Genomic DNA, 16184 nt, shown 5'->3' with positions numbered 1-16184 from the left:
CTGCTTGCTCCGACCCAAAGATTTATTTATTGTTATACATAAGTACACTGTAGCTGACTTCAGACACACCAGAAGAGGGCTTTCAGATCTCATTAAGGGTGGTTGTAAGCCACCATGTGGTTGCTGGGATTTGAACTCAGGACCTTCGGAAGAGCAGTCAGTGCTCTTACCCACTGAGCCATCTCACCAGCCCTGGAGCCCTCTCTTGATGCTCTCTCTTTCCAACCCTCTTTGCACTCCCATTTTGGGACTGGGTCAGTGTCTGCATCTGCAACCTACCTGGGGACTGAATGAGACCAGAGGCCAGAGAAGGCAAGACTTGGACCCCCCCATAAATGTTACTTTTCAGCGGTTCTACTGTTGGGTGTTCTTTGGAACACCATGGGTTGTACAGAGGAGATGGCGGGTGGAGCCAGTAAGAAGTAGCCTGTATCGGGTTTATGGAGACTGGTTTGTAATGGGGGCCTGGGCTGGGCAGGAGGCTCTGGAGCTTGTGGCTACCTCCTGGCTTTACTGCCTCATTTAAAGTAGAAAGACTGGCCTTGAACTTCTACCCCCACCGCCAGTGTTGGGATTACAGGTATATATCATCAGGATTCTACCTGGATCCTTTAGAGAAAACAAAAACCAAAAAAACACCCCACCCCCCAACCTCCCCCACTCTCCCCCCAAAAATTAATGTAAAAACTGGGGGACTGCACAGCCTGCTAGAGCTGTATTCCTTGGTGTCTGGGCCACCTTAGAAGAACCCAGGGCCTGGCGACTTCTTGGGGGCAGGCTGGGAAACTGGTCTTCAGTGCTGGGGAACCAGCTGCCAGTGGTCAGCTTGCTAGTCACCTTAGGAGGGAGCTTGTCCTGGGGACAACCCCAGAGGCAGGTGGTGGAGACAGAGCTGGGAAAACTGACCCCTCTCTGGCTGCCAGAGCCCAGGTGTGACGGGGCTGGTGACAATTAGACCTGGGAAAGGCAGGGCACTTGCTGTGAGGATGTGGGAGCTGGGATAGAGGATGTGAAGGGCTAAGGGGACTGTCACTACATAGAAGAGAGAGGTAACCCCTCTGCCCCACCTCTTGTTTGCCTGTGTCCAATGGAGTCCCATCTGTTCCTTGTTAGGGACTCAATAGACAGGCCTCTAGGAGATTAATTAATACCAAGCTGCTGGCAGACTGAGATGCATGCCTGCCCTTGGGCCCCATTCTGGCAGCACAGATGTCCAGCTGACCCCAGAAATGCTACTGCATTGCCACCCAAGGATCCTGGAGATGTGGGGAGTCTTGTGGGGAGCACAACCCTGACCACTGCGGCTTCATGGCAGAGAAAGCTTAGGCGGTGGCAGGAAGCCCAAGGGGGCTACAAGATAGTGTTCCACACGGGGAACTTCTCATTCATCTTTAGTTGTGTCCTGGGCTTGCTGTGTGACCTAAGCCTGGTGGCTTACTCTCTCTGGGCTATTTTCTTTTCCAGTGTATTGAATGAAGGTGTTAGATTGAGCCATGGCTGAGATTGCCTGGGTCTGTGTTAACTGAGCCCAGTCCTCCCCTGCTATTCCCAAGTTTCCTGAATTGCTTAGGCTACATCCCCTTCCCTGGGTCATCCTTTATATAATTAATGCCTGCCCGTGCTCAGAACATACCTCTGCTTGGCTTGGCCAGACCAAGTGTCCTGTTGGGACCCTGTCCCCACCCTCAGACTGGCCTACTCATTCCAGCTCCAAGGCCAGGGTAAATGTCTATTTCCTCAGAGGCCACAGCCCACAGTCCCACACACTCCTCAGACTTATCCAGGGCCCCACCCCTTGGACTCTGCCCTCCTGCCCAGGAAGTGCCAGTCCCCAGAAGAGCTGCCCAAGAGTCCAGGGGCCAGGAGCAGGGTCTGAATAACTTGAGCTGGTGACTCACAGCCTCATCAGGCTGGAGAGAACCATGTATAGTGTGGTGGACTGGAAGTGTAGGCTTTTGTAGGTATAGAACCCTGGGACATCTCCTGACCCCCTCACCATTTCCTGGAAGTCCTCAGGAGGTGTGTGTGTGGGGGTGCTTTGGCAAGTTGCTCTAAGTCTGCCCTGAAGTTGTAAGTAAGAGGCTGGCCAGTTGCCACCAAGCTGAGGGGCCAGGCTCCTCCAAAGCCTGCCACCTCCCTTCCTTCCCCTCTTTTGCCTTCACCTCCACAGCAGGCAGAACGGGAGGCAGCTATCCCAGGAAGGGGTTAACTGCCAGCCCTGGCCTTGAGGGAGGGGACTGGGCTGGACCATTTTTCTGCTCTGCCTCCACCTCGCTTTTTCCTGAATGGTTCTGCCGTCCTGGGGTGGGGAGGAAGAGAAGGAGGAAGGGCGGGCAGGCAGAGGGAGGGAGGAGTGTGGGAAGAGGAAGGAAAAAAAGAACGAGACAGCTAGGGGGGAGAGAAAGATGTCACTGGCTCTAATCTCCCTGTCATTTGGGTTTCTGGCAGGAGCTGGGCGAAGGATCTGCTAGAACAATGCTGAGGTGGGGGAGGTGAGGAGTGTCTTAAACAGGTGATCGGGGACACCAAGCCACCTGGGCACCCCTCCGGGACTCAGCCGAGCCGGCACCCCAAAGACAGCGGGGCAACCATGGCGACCAATTTCAACGACATCGTCAAGCAAGGCTATGTGAAGATGAAGAGCAGAAAGCTGGGGGTGAGCCACCCTGGAAGGGGCCCTTGTCAATAAACAGTCCTGAGGACAGACGGGTCTGGAGGCATGGTGTGTGGGGGCATGCTGCCCGCCCGTCAGCACTGGGTACTGTGTGACTGTGGTTTGAGGCTTCTCAACACTGGCTGGCTGGCATGTGGCTAGCCAGCCTCCGTCTACTGCATCTCTCGCCCCAGCTGGGCTGGCTGGCATCCCGGCCACTGGACCAGTAGTGGTAGCTGACAGGCTGGCAGAGGCATCCCCGCTATTGTTGAAGTTGTGGCCCCAGCAGTAGAGGCGCTGGCAGCAGCAGCAGCGGAGGTGGCAGCCACCACCGGGTAGCGGGAGTGACTGGAGAGTGAGGCTGTCAAGAGAAGAGAGAAGCTTTGGCTCTGGGGGAGGGGGGGCTCCTCCCCTTGCTCCCCACCCCCTTTTCCCTCCCTCCCTTGCCTTGCTCCCCACCTCTTCTGTCCTCTTTTCTTTAAAGTGACCCTCCCCCCCTGCCCGCCCGCCCTACCACACACCCGTGTCTCAATGTGTTCAGAGCCTGCCCTCATCATATTTTAGGCGGTTGGTTGCTTTGGGTGCTAAAGAATTGTTTGGGAAGGAGAGTGGCTCATTGCAAGGTAGGGGTAGGGACATCAGGGGCTGAGGCCAGAGAGGCTGAGGGGCTGCCACTTCCCCCATGTGTGGGTGGCACGGCCCTTGCTCTGGGACAGGCTGCTTTCTTTGGAGTTGTCGGTGGTGGCCCTGAGTTGGGGCTTGGAGGGGCACATACCCCTTCTCCCCACCCCATCCTGGTTTCCAGCGGAGGAAAATTCCCCAGAGGCATGAGTAGGGCTCCAGGCTCCCTTTGAGCCTCTGCTCCCCTGCTATCCCCTACCTCCACTGATGGGGCTCTTCTCATCGGGAAAGAAAGCCTTGGTGACAGGAGACCCAAGTCTGTTTTACCCAACTCCTCTGGTCCCTCCCTGCTACCTTGATGGGTTGGGTTTAAGGCTCTTCCTGGGCTGGCCTGAGGGTGAGGAGATGCCCACGGGTCACTTGTCTTACTCAGGGCCACCTTAGAGTGGGGGTGATTCTTGTTCCTTCTGGGGTTCTGGGGCTTTTCTTGAGCCGTCTTGTGTCCAGGCAAGGGCCAGCAGTCCACTGCCCTCAGCTGGGCCAGCAGTGGATGGAGGCAGGCAGGGCTGCTGAGCATGTTCAGAGTCTCACTGGCCCAAGCCTGTAGAGAGACACTGCTCTTTCCAAGACAGAACAAAGAGCAAGGCTAAGGGCAGGCAAAGAGGCCCCGGGAGTGGGGACCTCATTCCTGCCGCCATCCCTTATGCTTAGATCCAGCAAGTCCCCAGGGGCCAGCCGAGCTCTGGCCAGGGCAGGGCTTACCAGGAAAGCATTGGCAACAGGGCAGTCCTGTGGGGTCCGTGTCAGACCTGCTACAGGAGGATTCTCAGACCCCAAGTAGAGAGGTGGACAGACCAGGGGAAGAACTGGCAGGTGGGGTGGGGTGTGGCCTGGCCCAGATTGGTATCCACTGTGTCCAGGGAATTCTACTCTCCATAGACCTGAGCTTACTGTGCAGTCTTGTGAGGGGCTAGGCTTGGCAGTTGCCCCAGGCAGTGTCTTATCTCAGTCTCCAGGGATCAGGGGTGGGGGTGTGCTGAACGGAATGGAAACGGAATGGTGCCCACCCTCCCTTCCTACCTGCCAGGGCCTCCCCGCCTCCCTCAGCAGAGCCTGGCAGAGTACTTAGGAAGAGCTGATCAAAGACCTGTGAGAACTGAGAGCTCTTGAGTGCATGGCTCCCTGGGGCTGTGTGAGTATGTCTCCAGTAACCAGGCAACCAGGGTGCTCAGGCCCCCAGGCCTCCAGTGTTGCTGCCGGGTGGGGTTGGGTGGGGTGCTTGGGCAGCTCTCACTCATTCAGTGATCTACCCATCCAGCTATCTGTCTGTCCACCCTGTCCTTCATGCATTCATATGCGTAGCTGTCGGTAATTGCTAGCTGGTATTAGCAGAGGGTACGAAAATATGGGACACACGGTCTCTGCTTTAAAAAGGCTCATGTGGACAGATCAGGGCTGAGCTAGGGACAGAGGTGCAGGGGCAGACATGCCTCCCAGGGTCCCAGACAGGAGCTACAAGTGACCCAACTCTAGGGAGTTCCAGGGACAAGGACTGTCTGGGTCCACCTTGTTCTGTGATCTGCTTGCCAAGGGCCTGGTGCACCTTTGGCACAGGCAGAGAAGTAGCTGAGCTGACTGCCAGCCCTTTGAGACTGTGGCCCAGTGCTCCTTTGCCATACACAGAGAAGGTAGCTGGGTTGGCCAGTGGCTATGGCCCAGTGGTCCCGTTCCTTCCTCTGCTCAGCCCAGGCCCTCTTTAGGACCCTCCTGTTTAGATTGACAATGGCACAGGGATGTCTGGGAAACAGGTCTGCCAGGCTTGAAGCCTGCTGGCAGGAGCTGGTAAATCCAAGGGTCTAGGAGTAGAGAGGCTCTGCCAGAGCTCAGATGGGCAGTTTATGGAGGTGCTGGGACAGCTTTTCATGGTGTCCAGTAGGCCAGTTTGTCTCTGGAGAAGGGGCACCTCTTTAGGAGTTTATTAAGCTCTGGAGAATCTCAGTGGCATAGAGCACAGGGTACTTAGTGGTTGGGGCAGGCAAGATACCACATAAGGAAGGTACCATGGTGTGGAGGCACAGCTGGCTCAGAGCTCTGCCCCCTTAGCCTCTGTGGGCCTCTGGTCCCCATGGGAACCCCTTGTGGCACACTGTTAAGTGCTGAGGGAAATCCTTGGGGGGTAAGAGTGATTCCCCTCACACCAGAGCCTTGCCCAGGCCCAAGAACAGGGCACGGGTGATGCAGAGACAGGCTGAGTGCAAGGGGCTACCTCTTGTCCCTGGGAGACGCCATGTATGGCCACAGTGGTCTGTCCTATGGTAATGGGTGTGTCTCTGGAAATCCTGTCTTCACACCAGACCCAGTGCTTGTTGGGTCCTTCCTACTTGCCTTCTTCATAGTCCACTAGTCTCTGAAATGGAGGCAGCAATGCGACCGCCTTCAGGAGTGACCCCGACACTGAATAGTGCCAGCATTCCACAAATGCTCCTTCCATTACATGGGTCATCATAGAACAGCCCGACAGAGATGAGCACCAGTACCCACCTTGGCCATTTGGATAGGGCTGCCCCTCTGTTGGCTGGTATCCTGTAGCTACCATCGTAAGGTTTTCTCTAAGCTAGGATCCAGGGAAGGAAGGGTGTAGTATTGCCCCTTCAGGAGGCTGGGGTAACTTCAGGGCAACATTGTTGGGGATCACGGACCAGCAACAATCTGACCATCAGCTTCTTGACCCACAGATTTACCGGAGGTGCTGGCTGGTGTTCCGGAAATCTTCCAGCAAGGGACCCCAGCGACTGGAGAAGTATCCTGATGAGAAGTCAGTGTGCCTCCGAGGCTGCCCCAAGGTTAGGGGCCTGGGCCCGAGATCCCCCAACCCTTGAGCAAAGATGACTCGCTGAGGCCTGAGAGTACCTTCCTGGAGAACCCAGCTATGGGAGGTAGGGTGAAGTGCCCCAGCCTGGCTAAATCTCTTGGGATGTCCTTCCAGGTGACTGAGATCAGCAACGTCAAGTGTGTCACACGGCTCCCTAAGGAGACCAAGAGGCAGGCGGTGGCCATCATATTCACGGACGACTCCGCTCGCACCTTCACTTGTGACTCAGGTAAGGCCCCAGACTGCAGACTCCATCCGCTCTCCTTGGGCCGGTCACAGTCAGTGGGTACCAGAGCAAGGCCAACCCTGGCAAGAAGAGTGGGAGAGCTGTGCCCTTAGTGGAGTAAGGTCCCAGACAGAGGTGGGCAAGGCAGGCAGCAAGGTCTTCCTGCAAGGTGCAATGAGTCGGCCCAGGGCAGACTGGGTGGGCTGTGGGGACGCTGAGCTGGCCGAACTATGAAGTGCTATTTTTCTCTAGAGCTGGAGGCAGAGGAGTGGTACAAGACACTGTCCGTGGAATGTCTGGGATCACGGCTCAATGACATCAGCCTGGGAGAGCCTGACCTCCTGGCCCCAGGAGTACAGTGTGAGCAGACAGGTGAGGCTGGGGCTGGGTCTCCAGGTGGGGAGGGGGGAAGGTGGACCCCCCTCCCGTTAGCTCAGCTGTTATCTGCTGCTGCCGCAGATCGCTTCAACGTCTTCCTGTTACCCTGCCCCAACCTGGACGTGTATGGGGAGTGCAAGCTGCAGATCACTCATGAGAACATCTACCTCTGGGACATACACAACCCCCGCGTGAAGCTCGTCTCGTGGCCCCTCTGCTCTTTGCGCCGTTATGGCCGAGATGCCACGCGCTTTACCTTTGAGGCGGGCAGGTAGTACCCTCTTTCTTACCATCCTGGCTCGCTATGGCCATCATGGAGACTGCTCTCTCTGCATGGCATCAGGCACGTTCATTCATCAACATAGCAACCGGGCGGGGCGGGGGGGATATAATACTTCAGTTTTACAGGAGAGGAACCCAAAGCCAGAAGTAATTAACTTATAACAGGCAGGTCAAGCGAAGCTATATGCCAAAGCCCAGCTCCCTGGCTCAGTCCCTGCCAGCAGTGACACTTTCTTTGTGGCCTTAGTACCAGTTTCCTATCGGAGGGTTAAAAAAAAGCGCCTAGCCTGACAGAATGATGGTCTAGCTAGGGAAGGCCCTTGCTGGGACCCCAGCAGCCTGCTTAGACTTCAGCTCCACACTACCCTCTGTGTAACCTTGGCTAAGTGACTATTTTCCAGGATGCTTTAGGTTCCTCTAAATGAATAATTGCTGTGAAGCTATCAAACCTCCACGGGGTATGTGGTAACTACTGCTCAGCCTGTGTACTGTGGCCAGTTCCCCAGACCACGGCCAACTTCTCCCTGAAGACCTTGGTACACCCACAGCTGGCATTTAGAACTTGCTCAAGAGAGAGTGTGCGAGCACATACACCCCCCCCCCACACACACACACACAGTGGAATTCCTGACACCTTGCCCTCCTTGTTCCCTGTGTCCTTAGGATGTGTGACGCTGGGGAAGGACTCTATACCTTCCAGACACAGGAAGGGGAGCAGATTTACCAGCGGGTTCATAGTGCCACCCTGGCCATCGCCGAGCAGCACAAGCGAGTCCTGCTGGAGATGGAGAAGAATGTGAGGGTGAGGCGGTGACTGTTGCCCCAGGGCACCGGGAGGTGGGGCAGATGTGCTAGCTTAAGTCTCCACCAGCATGTTTGCAGGTGAGTCAGGCAGGACCTTGGGCTGGCAGCAGTGTCCCCAGAACTAACAGATGGGACCTCTCCTCTGTGTCATAGCTGCTGAACAAGGGCACTGAACACTACTCCTATCCCTGCACACCCACGGCCATGCTGCCCCGCAGTGCGTACTGGCACCACATCACAGGTTCTCAGAACATTGCTGAAGCCTCCAGCTATGGTGAGTCGTCACTGGAGCCTGTCCCCATGGAGGCTTCCTGGGCGACAGACAACCTTTGGTCTTGGATTCAGATTCTGAGCCTGCATCTCTGTCCACAGGTGAAAGCTATGGGGCAGCCCAGGCCAGCTCAGAAACAGACCTCCTGAACAGATTCATCTTGCTTAAGCCAAAGCCCAGTCAGGAGGACAGCAGTGAGGCCAAGACCCCTTCCCAGTGACAGCCAGGCTGGCGAGAACTCATGATTTGCTGGGCCGCCTGTTGGAAGGCTCACTGCCGCAGCCCATGGACAGCCTCAAGGAGCTGGTGGCCAAGAGCCAGAGGAGAGCAAGCTGTCCCTCCTTGCCCTCAAGGGTGAGGCTGGACCTCAGCACATGGCTGGCCACACCACCTGAGCATGAGGGGCTAAGAGCCACCATGGGACTATACACTGTTAATGGTTTTAATATATATGGCTTATAACATATTCTGTATAAACGAGGCTTCCCTCTATCCCTCCCCACCAACACATACCCATTTTTTAATTCCACGACCAGGCATGGTCAAGGTTGTTTTTGAGTATGAGGGCGGCAGTGCCTGTCCTCAGTGATACAATTCTCCTGCTGCCAAGATGGCTTAGGCTGCCAGGGTCAGAGGAGGGGGGACAATCAGACTGGTGCTGTCTGCTGGCTCTTCCTCAGAAGCCCAAGGGCCAGGACAGCAGGTAGCTTCTGTCCTCTGAGCCTACAGTGACACAGGAAGTCCTAAACTTCACTGTACCACGTGGCAGCCTTGCACTTGGAAATGTTAAGCAGAGGTGGCATCTGGCTTTTAAATGCACTTTCTGCACTGGCCCCTTCCTGCTCAGTAGGCTGAAGATGTCTTTGGGCGGGGCTCCCGTTACCTCAGCAGCAGAAGATGGTTGGGGCCAGCCTGGAGGGAGGACTGCAGCGGGACTGCTGTGGGGAGCACCTTGCTGCTCTCCTTCACTGACCAGGGGTATAGTGCTCCAGCAGGGGGAGTCCCTTGCCCGGGCCAGCCACCCCAGGCCAGATTCCAAAACTAAGACCTTCCTATATCCCCACACGGTGCTGAGGCTCCCTGCTGAAATGCAATTAAAGCAATTGATTTTCTAGTGCTGGTATTTATTGACTACCGTGCAGAAGGGCTATCTTTATATTCACATCAAACCTTTTGTTGCGTGTTTCTGTTTTTTAATACTTTAGGGTTCTGACTTGTGGGAATAGACCTTGTAAATAACCACTGTTCACATGTGTGGTGGAATGACAAGGGGGGGTCCCTCCCAGGGGGTGCCCTAGAGCCAGGGAGGTGGCACAGCCAGCCCAACTCTGTGACCCAGGAAATGACCACCCAGAGGTCAGCTAGTTTGTACAAGAAATGGGCCCAACCCTTTGGGAGGGAGGCAGAACTGGCTCAGTTAGTGGCACGATGACGCATGAAGGAGATTGTTGTGCTCTTTATTGCCAAAAATAAAAACTTTTAAAAAGACAACTACTGTTGATCAATAAATATTCCTTCTTTTCTGTGCTGGTGTGTGCTTCCCCCCATGCTGCCTGAAAACCACTACAGTAGGGCCTGGGATGCTCAATGCCTAATAAAAACTGCCGTGTCTAACACCAGTGGAACCCTGGCAATCTCTCCGATGGCCTTCCAGGAGGCAGACTGAGCAAGTGCAACCCACAGCCCAGAAATCACAAGGGCTCCCGAGGCCTTGAACCTAGTCTTGGGCGGCAGGCAAGCTGCGGCTAGTTTATGGTGAGCACGTCACTCTGGATCTCATGGCTTAACTGAGTCTGTAAGTCACTCAGCTTCTTCTTCAGCCCCGACAGGGCTGAGAGGACAATGGTTTCAGGGCGCAGCGAGCCACACGATTCCACATTGTAGTAAAACCTGAGAGACAAGAGTGGGGTGAGAGCTCTCATGAGGCAAAGCTCGGGCTTCTGTGAGACTTGATTCCATTCCTATGAGGTCTTTGGTCTTAGGACGGGGACTGCCCTAACCCTAAAGCCCTTATGCGGAGTGGGCCAGATCCACGTCAGTTCCTCGAGGAAGCTACAGCTATTTCTAAGCAGCACTGTTGTAAAAACCCTAAGATGACTCTCTGTGTGCATTTTTACACCAGAGACAGCAGGAAAAACCAAACACAATGCTGGCTACAGCCCTTCAGCCCTTCACGGGAGGGCTATGGTCAGTCTCACTCAGGCTTGAGCCTAAATAGGAAGGCCAGAAACAGCATGGGGCAATAAGGCCCCCTTCCTCACAGTGGCCGGAGAGGAATGAAGACCAACTCAAGAAGTGTATGTGAGTTTGGCAGTTAGCTCTTCTATCACACGGTGGGGGATAAGGGTGGCAGTGGGGGATGGAGTGTGGTGTGGTGAGTTTAGGTATGTGACTGCCTAACAGCTTCCCACACCTCTATTCACAATTACAGTCGCAAGCAGGCCTGGGGTCTTACCTCTCTGGCTTGCCATTGGGGTCGTAGGGAGCCTGCGACTCATCCTCATCCAGCTCGGAATACTCACTCTTGGGCCTGAGGGCAAGCACAGGTGAGGCACAGAGGCTACTTCTGCTTGTAGCGAGGCTCTCAGAGCACCTACCTACTTATCACTCACTGCAGCCATTGCCGCTTCCCCTTCCCCCCAGGACATACCATTCCTCAGGCTTGGGATACACTGTATGCCTAAGTGCGTTGTCTGGATCGTATTCAAAAGCTACCCCTGCAGTAGGGTTCCACTTGGCATGTTCTTTGCCAAAGCCCTTCTTGGCATAGGCTCGAAGTCTCAGCTCCTGCCCCTTCCTCAGCTTGACAATTAAGATGTCTGCAGGGAGAGATGAGAGTGAGCCAGGAACAAAAAGTGGCAAGTTCTCCAACTTGTGACCTGTGGTACTGCATGAAGACAATCCACATCTTGGCAAAAGGGTCCAAAGATGAATGAAAGAGACCAGGCAACTCAAAGGGGTACATCTGACCTCTGCATCTTCCGGCCACCGCTTGACTGCCCCACCCCTTATCATCCTACACCATCCCCTCACCACCCTGCCCCACCCCCTTACCATCCTGCTCCACATAGTCATTAGGGTCGTTATCCCGGTTCCGGGATGTCACCTGTAGGAAGCCCAAACAAGTATGCATTAGCCTCTTACCGCTCAGTCACCTCTGGCAACTGTCTCTCAGCAAATGCACCTATAATCTGTCAATCCAGGGAAAGGAGGTCGAGAAGGAGGAGAAGGCAGAGTTGTCCAAAGAGCCCAGAGGCCTTTAAAGGGGTCTTTGAACAACATAGGGCACATGGTACCAATACTGCTCCGTTCAGGAACTCAGGACCACCAGCACATCTAGGTGGCAGTTAACGTAGATGGTCACAGGGCAGGTTAACATCTGTCCCACTTGGAGGCAGGCAGAGAAGAGCAGAGGCACTAACCGGAATAACCCGGGGGCTGTTGGAGATGAGATCTCGGGAGGTGACATGGCGCGTCTGGTCTTCATTGCACCTCACATCGAGAGTGAACTCCACAGAACACTCAGGGCAGAACTCTTCACATGTGCAGTCCTGAGGCAGGAAGGGCAGCTGGAATGAGGAGACTGGACTCTCTGCTTCTCCTAACCAGCTCTTTACGAATTCTTCTTGGTGAAAAGGGGTGACCACAGTCCCAGTCCTTCTGGGCTGTGACATCTGGTTCACCTCATGATAACTTGTATAACCGCAGGTAACTAACTACACTTCCTTTCCATGTTCACTGCTACAGGTGACCACTAGGGGGCACACTCCCAATGCAGCAGTGCCTAGAGAGGACATCTCAGAGGACCAAGGTTTTATGGGACCATAGAGTCCTGTCTATGCAGACCAGCTTGGGAATTACTGAAAATACAAACAAGGGAAGAACAGGAAAACAAACAAACAAACCACCCCCCAAAAACAAAACACCTTTCAAGTTCTAGATTATTTGGGGATGGAGGCTGGCGCTCAGGTAGTACAAGCTGGCCTGGAATTTAATGTATATGAAACTTAAACTATATATGGTCCTTCTGTTGCTACTACTCCCCATGTGATAGGATCATAGGCATGTGTCACAACATCTGGCTAAACTTTACTTCAAAATCGCATATAGAACACAGAGAGGACAGACTGCCACCTGTTATATGTCCACCTTCCAGCTTTCTTAATTATCAACATTTGCCATTCTTTGAGGATGTTTTGTGTGCTCCGAGCCAGGGTATATCTCACTAGGTAACCCTGTAAATGGTGCGATGCAGGCATCCAGCCATAGAGGATTACAGCACACTGACATGTGGTCAAGTATGGAGAAGAGAAGGGTCGGGGCTCTTGCAACTTATTTTCTAAAAGGTTAGGGGAAAAATCAGGCAAATGTAGTAAAACATTAACATCTACTAACTACAGAGAGAAAAAAATAAATGGATGTTTTATTAACATTTCTCAGACAGGCATGGGGACACAGCACACAGGAGGCAGAGCAGGGAGATTTCAGTTCAAGGCCAGCCAGAGGAACATAGTGAGACTCTATTAAAAACTAAAACAAAAGCAAAAAGAATAAATGGAGGCTGGAGAGACGGCTCGGCTGTTCTAAGTACCTCCTGCTCAGTTCCCAGAACCTGAATCCAGCAGCTCACAACTGCATGTAACTAGCTCCAGGGGCTCTGATACCCTCTCTTCACCTTAGCCCCCCCGCACAGACACAGAGGCAGACCTGTACATACATAAAAGTGGGTATGTTCCCCTACTCTTTCTGTTGTTTTGAGACAGGGTTTCTCTGTACAGCCCTGGCTGCCCTGGAACTCACACAGGTCTGCCTGCCTCTGCCACCACACCCACCCTTGTGCTCCCTTTTGTGAGCCTCACTGATGATGCTGAGAGCAAGCTGAAGCACCATCAGAACCGAGGGCTACACTATTAAGACATCATCTCCACCGTATGCCACAGTCAACTGGAAGGGACACCCAGGAAGACTCCAGGGAGAACAGTCCCCTGCCCCTCCCCGTGCCACATACCCGGGAGTACTGCAGCTTGTCCACAATGTCATCACTAGTGAGGGGGATTAAACCTGCAAGACACAGAAGAGCGCTCTGCAGAACAGCCAACAGCCAAACCATCCCAAGAGCCTCAAGGAGGTCACGCAAGCTGGGGACAGGGAGCGTCCCACTTTGATCCCTTCCACCTCAACACCAGCACTCACCAAGCCTGTGCGCAATGAATTCATCATGAAGGACCGAGGAATTGGCGTCAATCTGAACCCAGTCGATGGCTGGAAAAGGCAGCAACAAAACAGGGTGAGCGAGGACTAGCCATTGGACTCCTTTACAGACCTGCAGCAGTACTGTCTCCACTCTGCCCCACACTCAGGAGGCAGAGGCCAGCCTGGTCTACAAAGTGAGTTCCAGGACAGCCAGGGCTATACAGAGAAACATTGTCTCAAAAAACAAAACAAACAAAACCCCATCCAAACAAAAACAAAAATTAAAAAAGCAAGCATCAAGTCAGTGCTTACAAAGCTGAAGGTGTCCTGACCAGGCTGCAAGAGGTTCAAAGTGACTTCAAAGTGGTAGCTCCAGGTTCAGGGATCCCACACACCATACATAACACCTTCCTGCCCCAGTGAACTGGGTATAGGCCTTGCTAGTGACACACACACACACACACACACACACACACGCGCGCGCATGCATGCTCTCTCTCTCTCTCTCTCTCTCTCTCACTTAGAACTTTTTGGAATATTTAGGGAGTTGAATACTTTTCTAATGATTACTTTAAATCTGCTACCTGTGCCAATCCCAAACCCAACAACAAAAGCTATCTGGGCACCCTGGGCTGGAGGGATGGCTCCAAGGTTACAAGGTTACGAGGTTACGAGGTTCCTGGCACCCATGTCAGGCAGCTCACAACCCCTGTAACTCCAACTCCAGGGGCATCTGAGACCCCTGGCCACCTCCAGCACCTGCATTCACCGGTCAACACCCACACACAGAGACACCGTTAAAAAACAATTTTAAAAATTTAAAGTCAGGGAAAACATCATGAGAGCAAAACATCCCAACCCTCATTTATGATGTAACCAGGTAGTCCACTTGGAATTTCAGTGTTCCTCCCATCAGTAGATGTTCGCTGGACGGCTTCAACAGGGAAAGCCCACTAACAATAAAACCCAATCCCTCCCAGGCACTGCTGGGCATATAGGACTGTAGCATACAGATGCTTCACTTAAGTATGTGTCTAATCACCCACCAGCAAACACCTGCATGTAAACAGTAATGTTCAGAAATCAAGCTCAGTTCTCAAGCAGCTGAGGATAGACCCAACTGAGGAAGACCAGCTGAGGATAGACCCAACCTGCCCTTCCCCACAGTGCTTTCTCAACCCAAGCAAGGCCCAAGCTTCCCGACGATTTACTTCTGGGGCCCATCGAATGCCCTTAATTTACTTCCACCATTCCCATTCCCCAACCCCCTGGTGGGAATTCCCAGTCTCAAAAAACCTTGTGTGTTCATGTTTACAAATGCTCCACTCCCTTTTGGCTTCCTTCCTCTCTCAAAACAAACAAACAAACAAACAAACGACAAAACTGTTCAGACTCTCCTAAAGACAGGTGTCATATTTTGCCTTGTGTTATGCTTGCCCATGTCTTGTCTCTAACTGAAAACGGACATGATTTACATATGCAGCAGAAATAAGAAATTCATCAAAAAAAAAAAACAAAACCTTAAGTCTGTCTGTCTCTCTCTCTCACACACACACACACTTCAACCATAAAGAACAAAAGTATGTCCTTTGTTAAAGAAAACCTTAATAACACATATGCTTTCTCTCATGTGGAATCAATCTTCTCTCTTTCTCTCTCTCTCTCTCTCTCTCTCTCTCTCACACACACACACACACACACACACACACACACACATATAAAGGGAGAGTTCAGAGCCTGCAAGATGTGCAAGATACTCATTTGTTGTCAAGCATTATCCAGTTCAATCCCTGGGACCCATATGGTGGGAGAAAAGAATCCCTCCCACAAGCTGTACTTTGACCTCTACACATGAACTCGGGTACTCTCGAGTCCAGAGATAGACACATGTATGTAAATAAATGTCTTCAAAAAGATAGGGTTGAGAAGACAAGAAAGTATAGCGCAGGGTGCTGTCTGGAAGGACGGGAGAGACCAAGTACACTCTGTGTGTGTAGATTTCAAAATACAAACCGAAGCCCATGATTTTGTAAAATTAACATACATGTTCAAAAGACACCAGCCAGTAGCGAACACTGACTTCAAGGCAAAAGCGCATCATCTACACTACTTCGGTAATCTGCTGCATCACCTGCTAACGACGCCTAGCATCTACACCGCCCAGATAAGGAGGCTGCAACCCTCAACAGTTTAATCGTGCTTGCTCTTGATTTCTGTCGCTTTTGGGTAGACGAACAGTACCGGGGACCCCGCAGCTGAGCAAGGCACGCACCAAGGCGGGCCTAGGCTGCCCCAGCCCAGCGCCCAGCACCGCAGTGTTCTCAGCCCCGACCCGAGGCGGAGGGCCGGCGGCACGGGCTCCGAGGGACGGTCGCTTACCTATTATGGGCACCTCGGCGATGAAGACCCTCCGAATGGAATTGGCCACCCTACAGGAGGAAAGACAGGCAGTGTGAGCAGCCCCAATGTCACAGCCCCGGGGTCCGGAGCTCGAGGACCCGCCCGCCCGCCTCTCCCCTCGCCGCCTTACGCCAGGTCCGTGTTCTCGATAATGAACTTGACGTTCTCTTCGGTGAGTTCCGTGATCCGCACGGTTGGCTGGTTGGCGTACGGCATCGCGACCCTCCGCCAGGCTCCCGCGCCAGCCCGCACAGCGCGCCTGCGCGGCCACCAGCCGTTTGTCGGAGGGCCAATCGACGCTTCCGGCTAGACGCGGGCGCAGCGCCATCTGCTGATTGGAGGCTGGAACTCTCTTGGCCTGTGTTTTCTTTTTTCTTTTTCTTTTTGGTTTTCTGAGACAGGGATTCTCTGTGTAGCCCTGGCTGTCCTGGAACTCACTCTGTAGACCAGGCTGGCCTTGAACTCAGAAATCCGCCTGCCTCTG

General features: G+C 53.5%; 2 protein-coding genes across 2 annotated transcripts in view; one reads left to right on the top strand and one right to left on the bottom strand.

Moving 5' to 3' along the window:
* The window catches only part of Dok4 (docking protein 4), a 12317-nt gene extending 2719 nt beyond the window's left edge, over positions 1 to 9598 (top strand). Inside the window, exons 2-9 of the mRNA XM_021220310.1 lie at positions 2449 to 2656; positions 6010 to 6117; positions 6261 to 6375; positions 6625 to 6744; positions 6832 to 7021; positions 7696 to 7834; positions 7990 to 8110; positions 8209 to 9598. Coding sequence (XP_021075969.1) covers positions 2591 to 2656; positions 6010 to 6117; positions 6261 to 6375; positions 6625 to 6744; positions 6832 to 7021; positions 7696 to 7834; positions 7990 to 8110; positions 8209 to 8327 — 978 coding nt within the window. The 5' untranslated portion in view covers positions 2449 to 2590 and the 3' untranslated portion in view covers positions 8328 to 9598. The remainder of the gene's footprint in view (positions 1 to 2448; positions 2657 to 6009; positions 6118 to 6260; positions 6376 to 6624; positions 6745 to 6831; positions 7022 to 7695; positions 7835 to 7989; positions 8111 to 8208) is intronic.
* Positions 9215 to 16023, bottom strand: Polr2c (RNA polymerase II subunit C). The gene is made up of 9 exons (XM_021220311.1): positions 15831 to 16023; positions 15680 to 15729; positions 13301 to 13369; positions 13116 to 13168; positions 11530 to 11658; positions 11162 to 11213; positions 10758 to 10926; positions 10563 to 10637; positions 9215 to 9997 (listed from the first exon to the last, which is right to left on the bottom strand). The coding sequence occupies exons 1-9, from the start codon at positions 15914 to 15916 to the stop codon at positions 9853 to 9855; spliced, it is 828 nt and encodes a 275-aa protein (XP_021075970.1). The 5' UTR covers positions 15917 to 16023; the 3' UTR covers positions 9215 to 9852.
* Positions 16024 to 16184: the final 161 nt, after the last annotated feature.

This window comes from Mus pahari, chromosome 20 (assembly GCF_900095145.1).
Source record: "Mus pahari chromosome 20, PAHARI_EIJ_v1.1, whole genome shotgun sequence".
Taxonomy (NCBI): domain Eukaryota; kingdom Metazoa; phylum Chordata; class Mammalia; order Rodentia; family Muridae; genus Mus; species Mus pahari.
This window is presented reverse-complemented; position numbering and strand designations above follow the sequence as displayed.

Excerpts from the sequence above, each read along its gene's own strand:
- Polr2c (XM_021220311.1), bottom strand. The coding sequence starts at position 15,916 with ATGCCGTACGCCAACCAGCCAACCGTGCGGATCACGGAACTCACCGAA. Across the intron at positions 13,169-13,300 it reads ATTCATTGCGCACAGGCTTG|GTTTAATCCCCCTCACTAGT; the intron begins GTGAGTGCTGGT and ends TGTGTCTTGCAG. Across the intron at positions 10,638-10,757 it reads TATCCCAAGCCTGAGGAATG|GCCCAAGAGTGAGTATTCCG; the intron begins GTATGTCCTGGG and ends GCTTGCCCTCAG.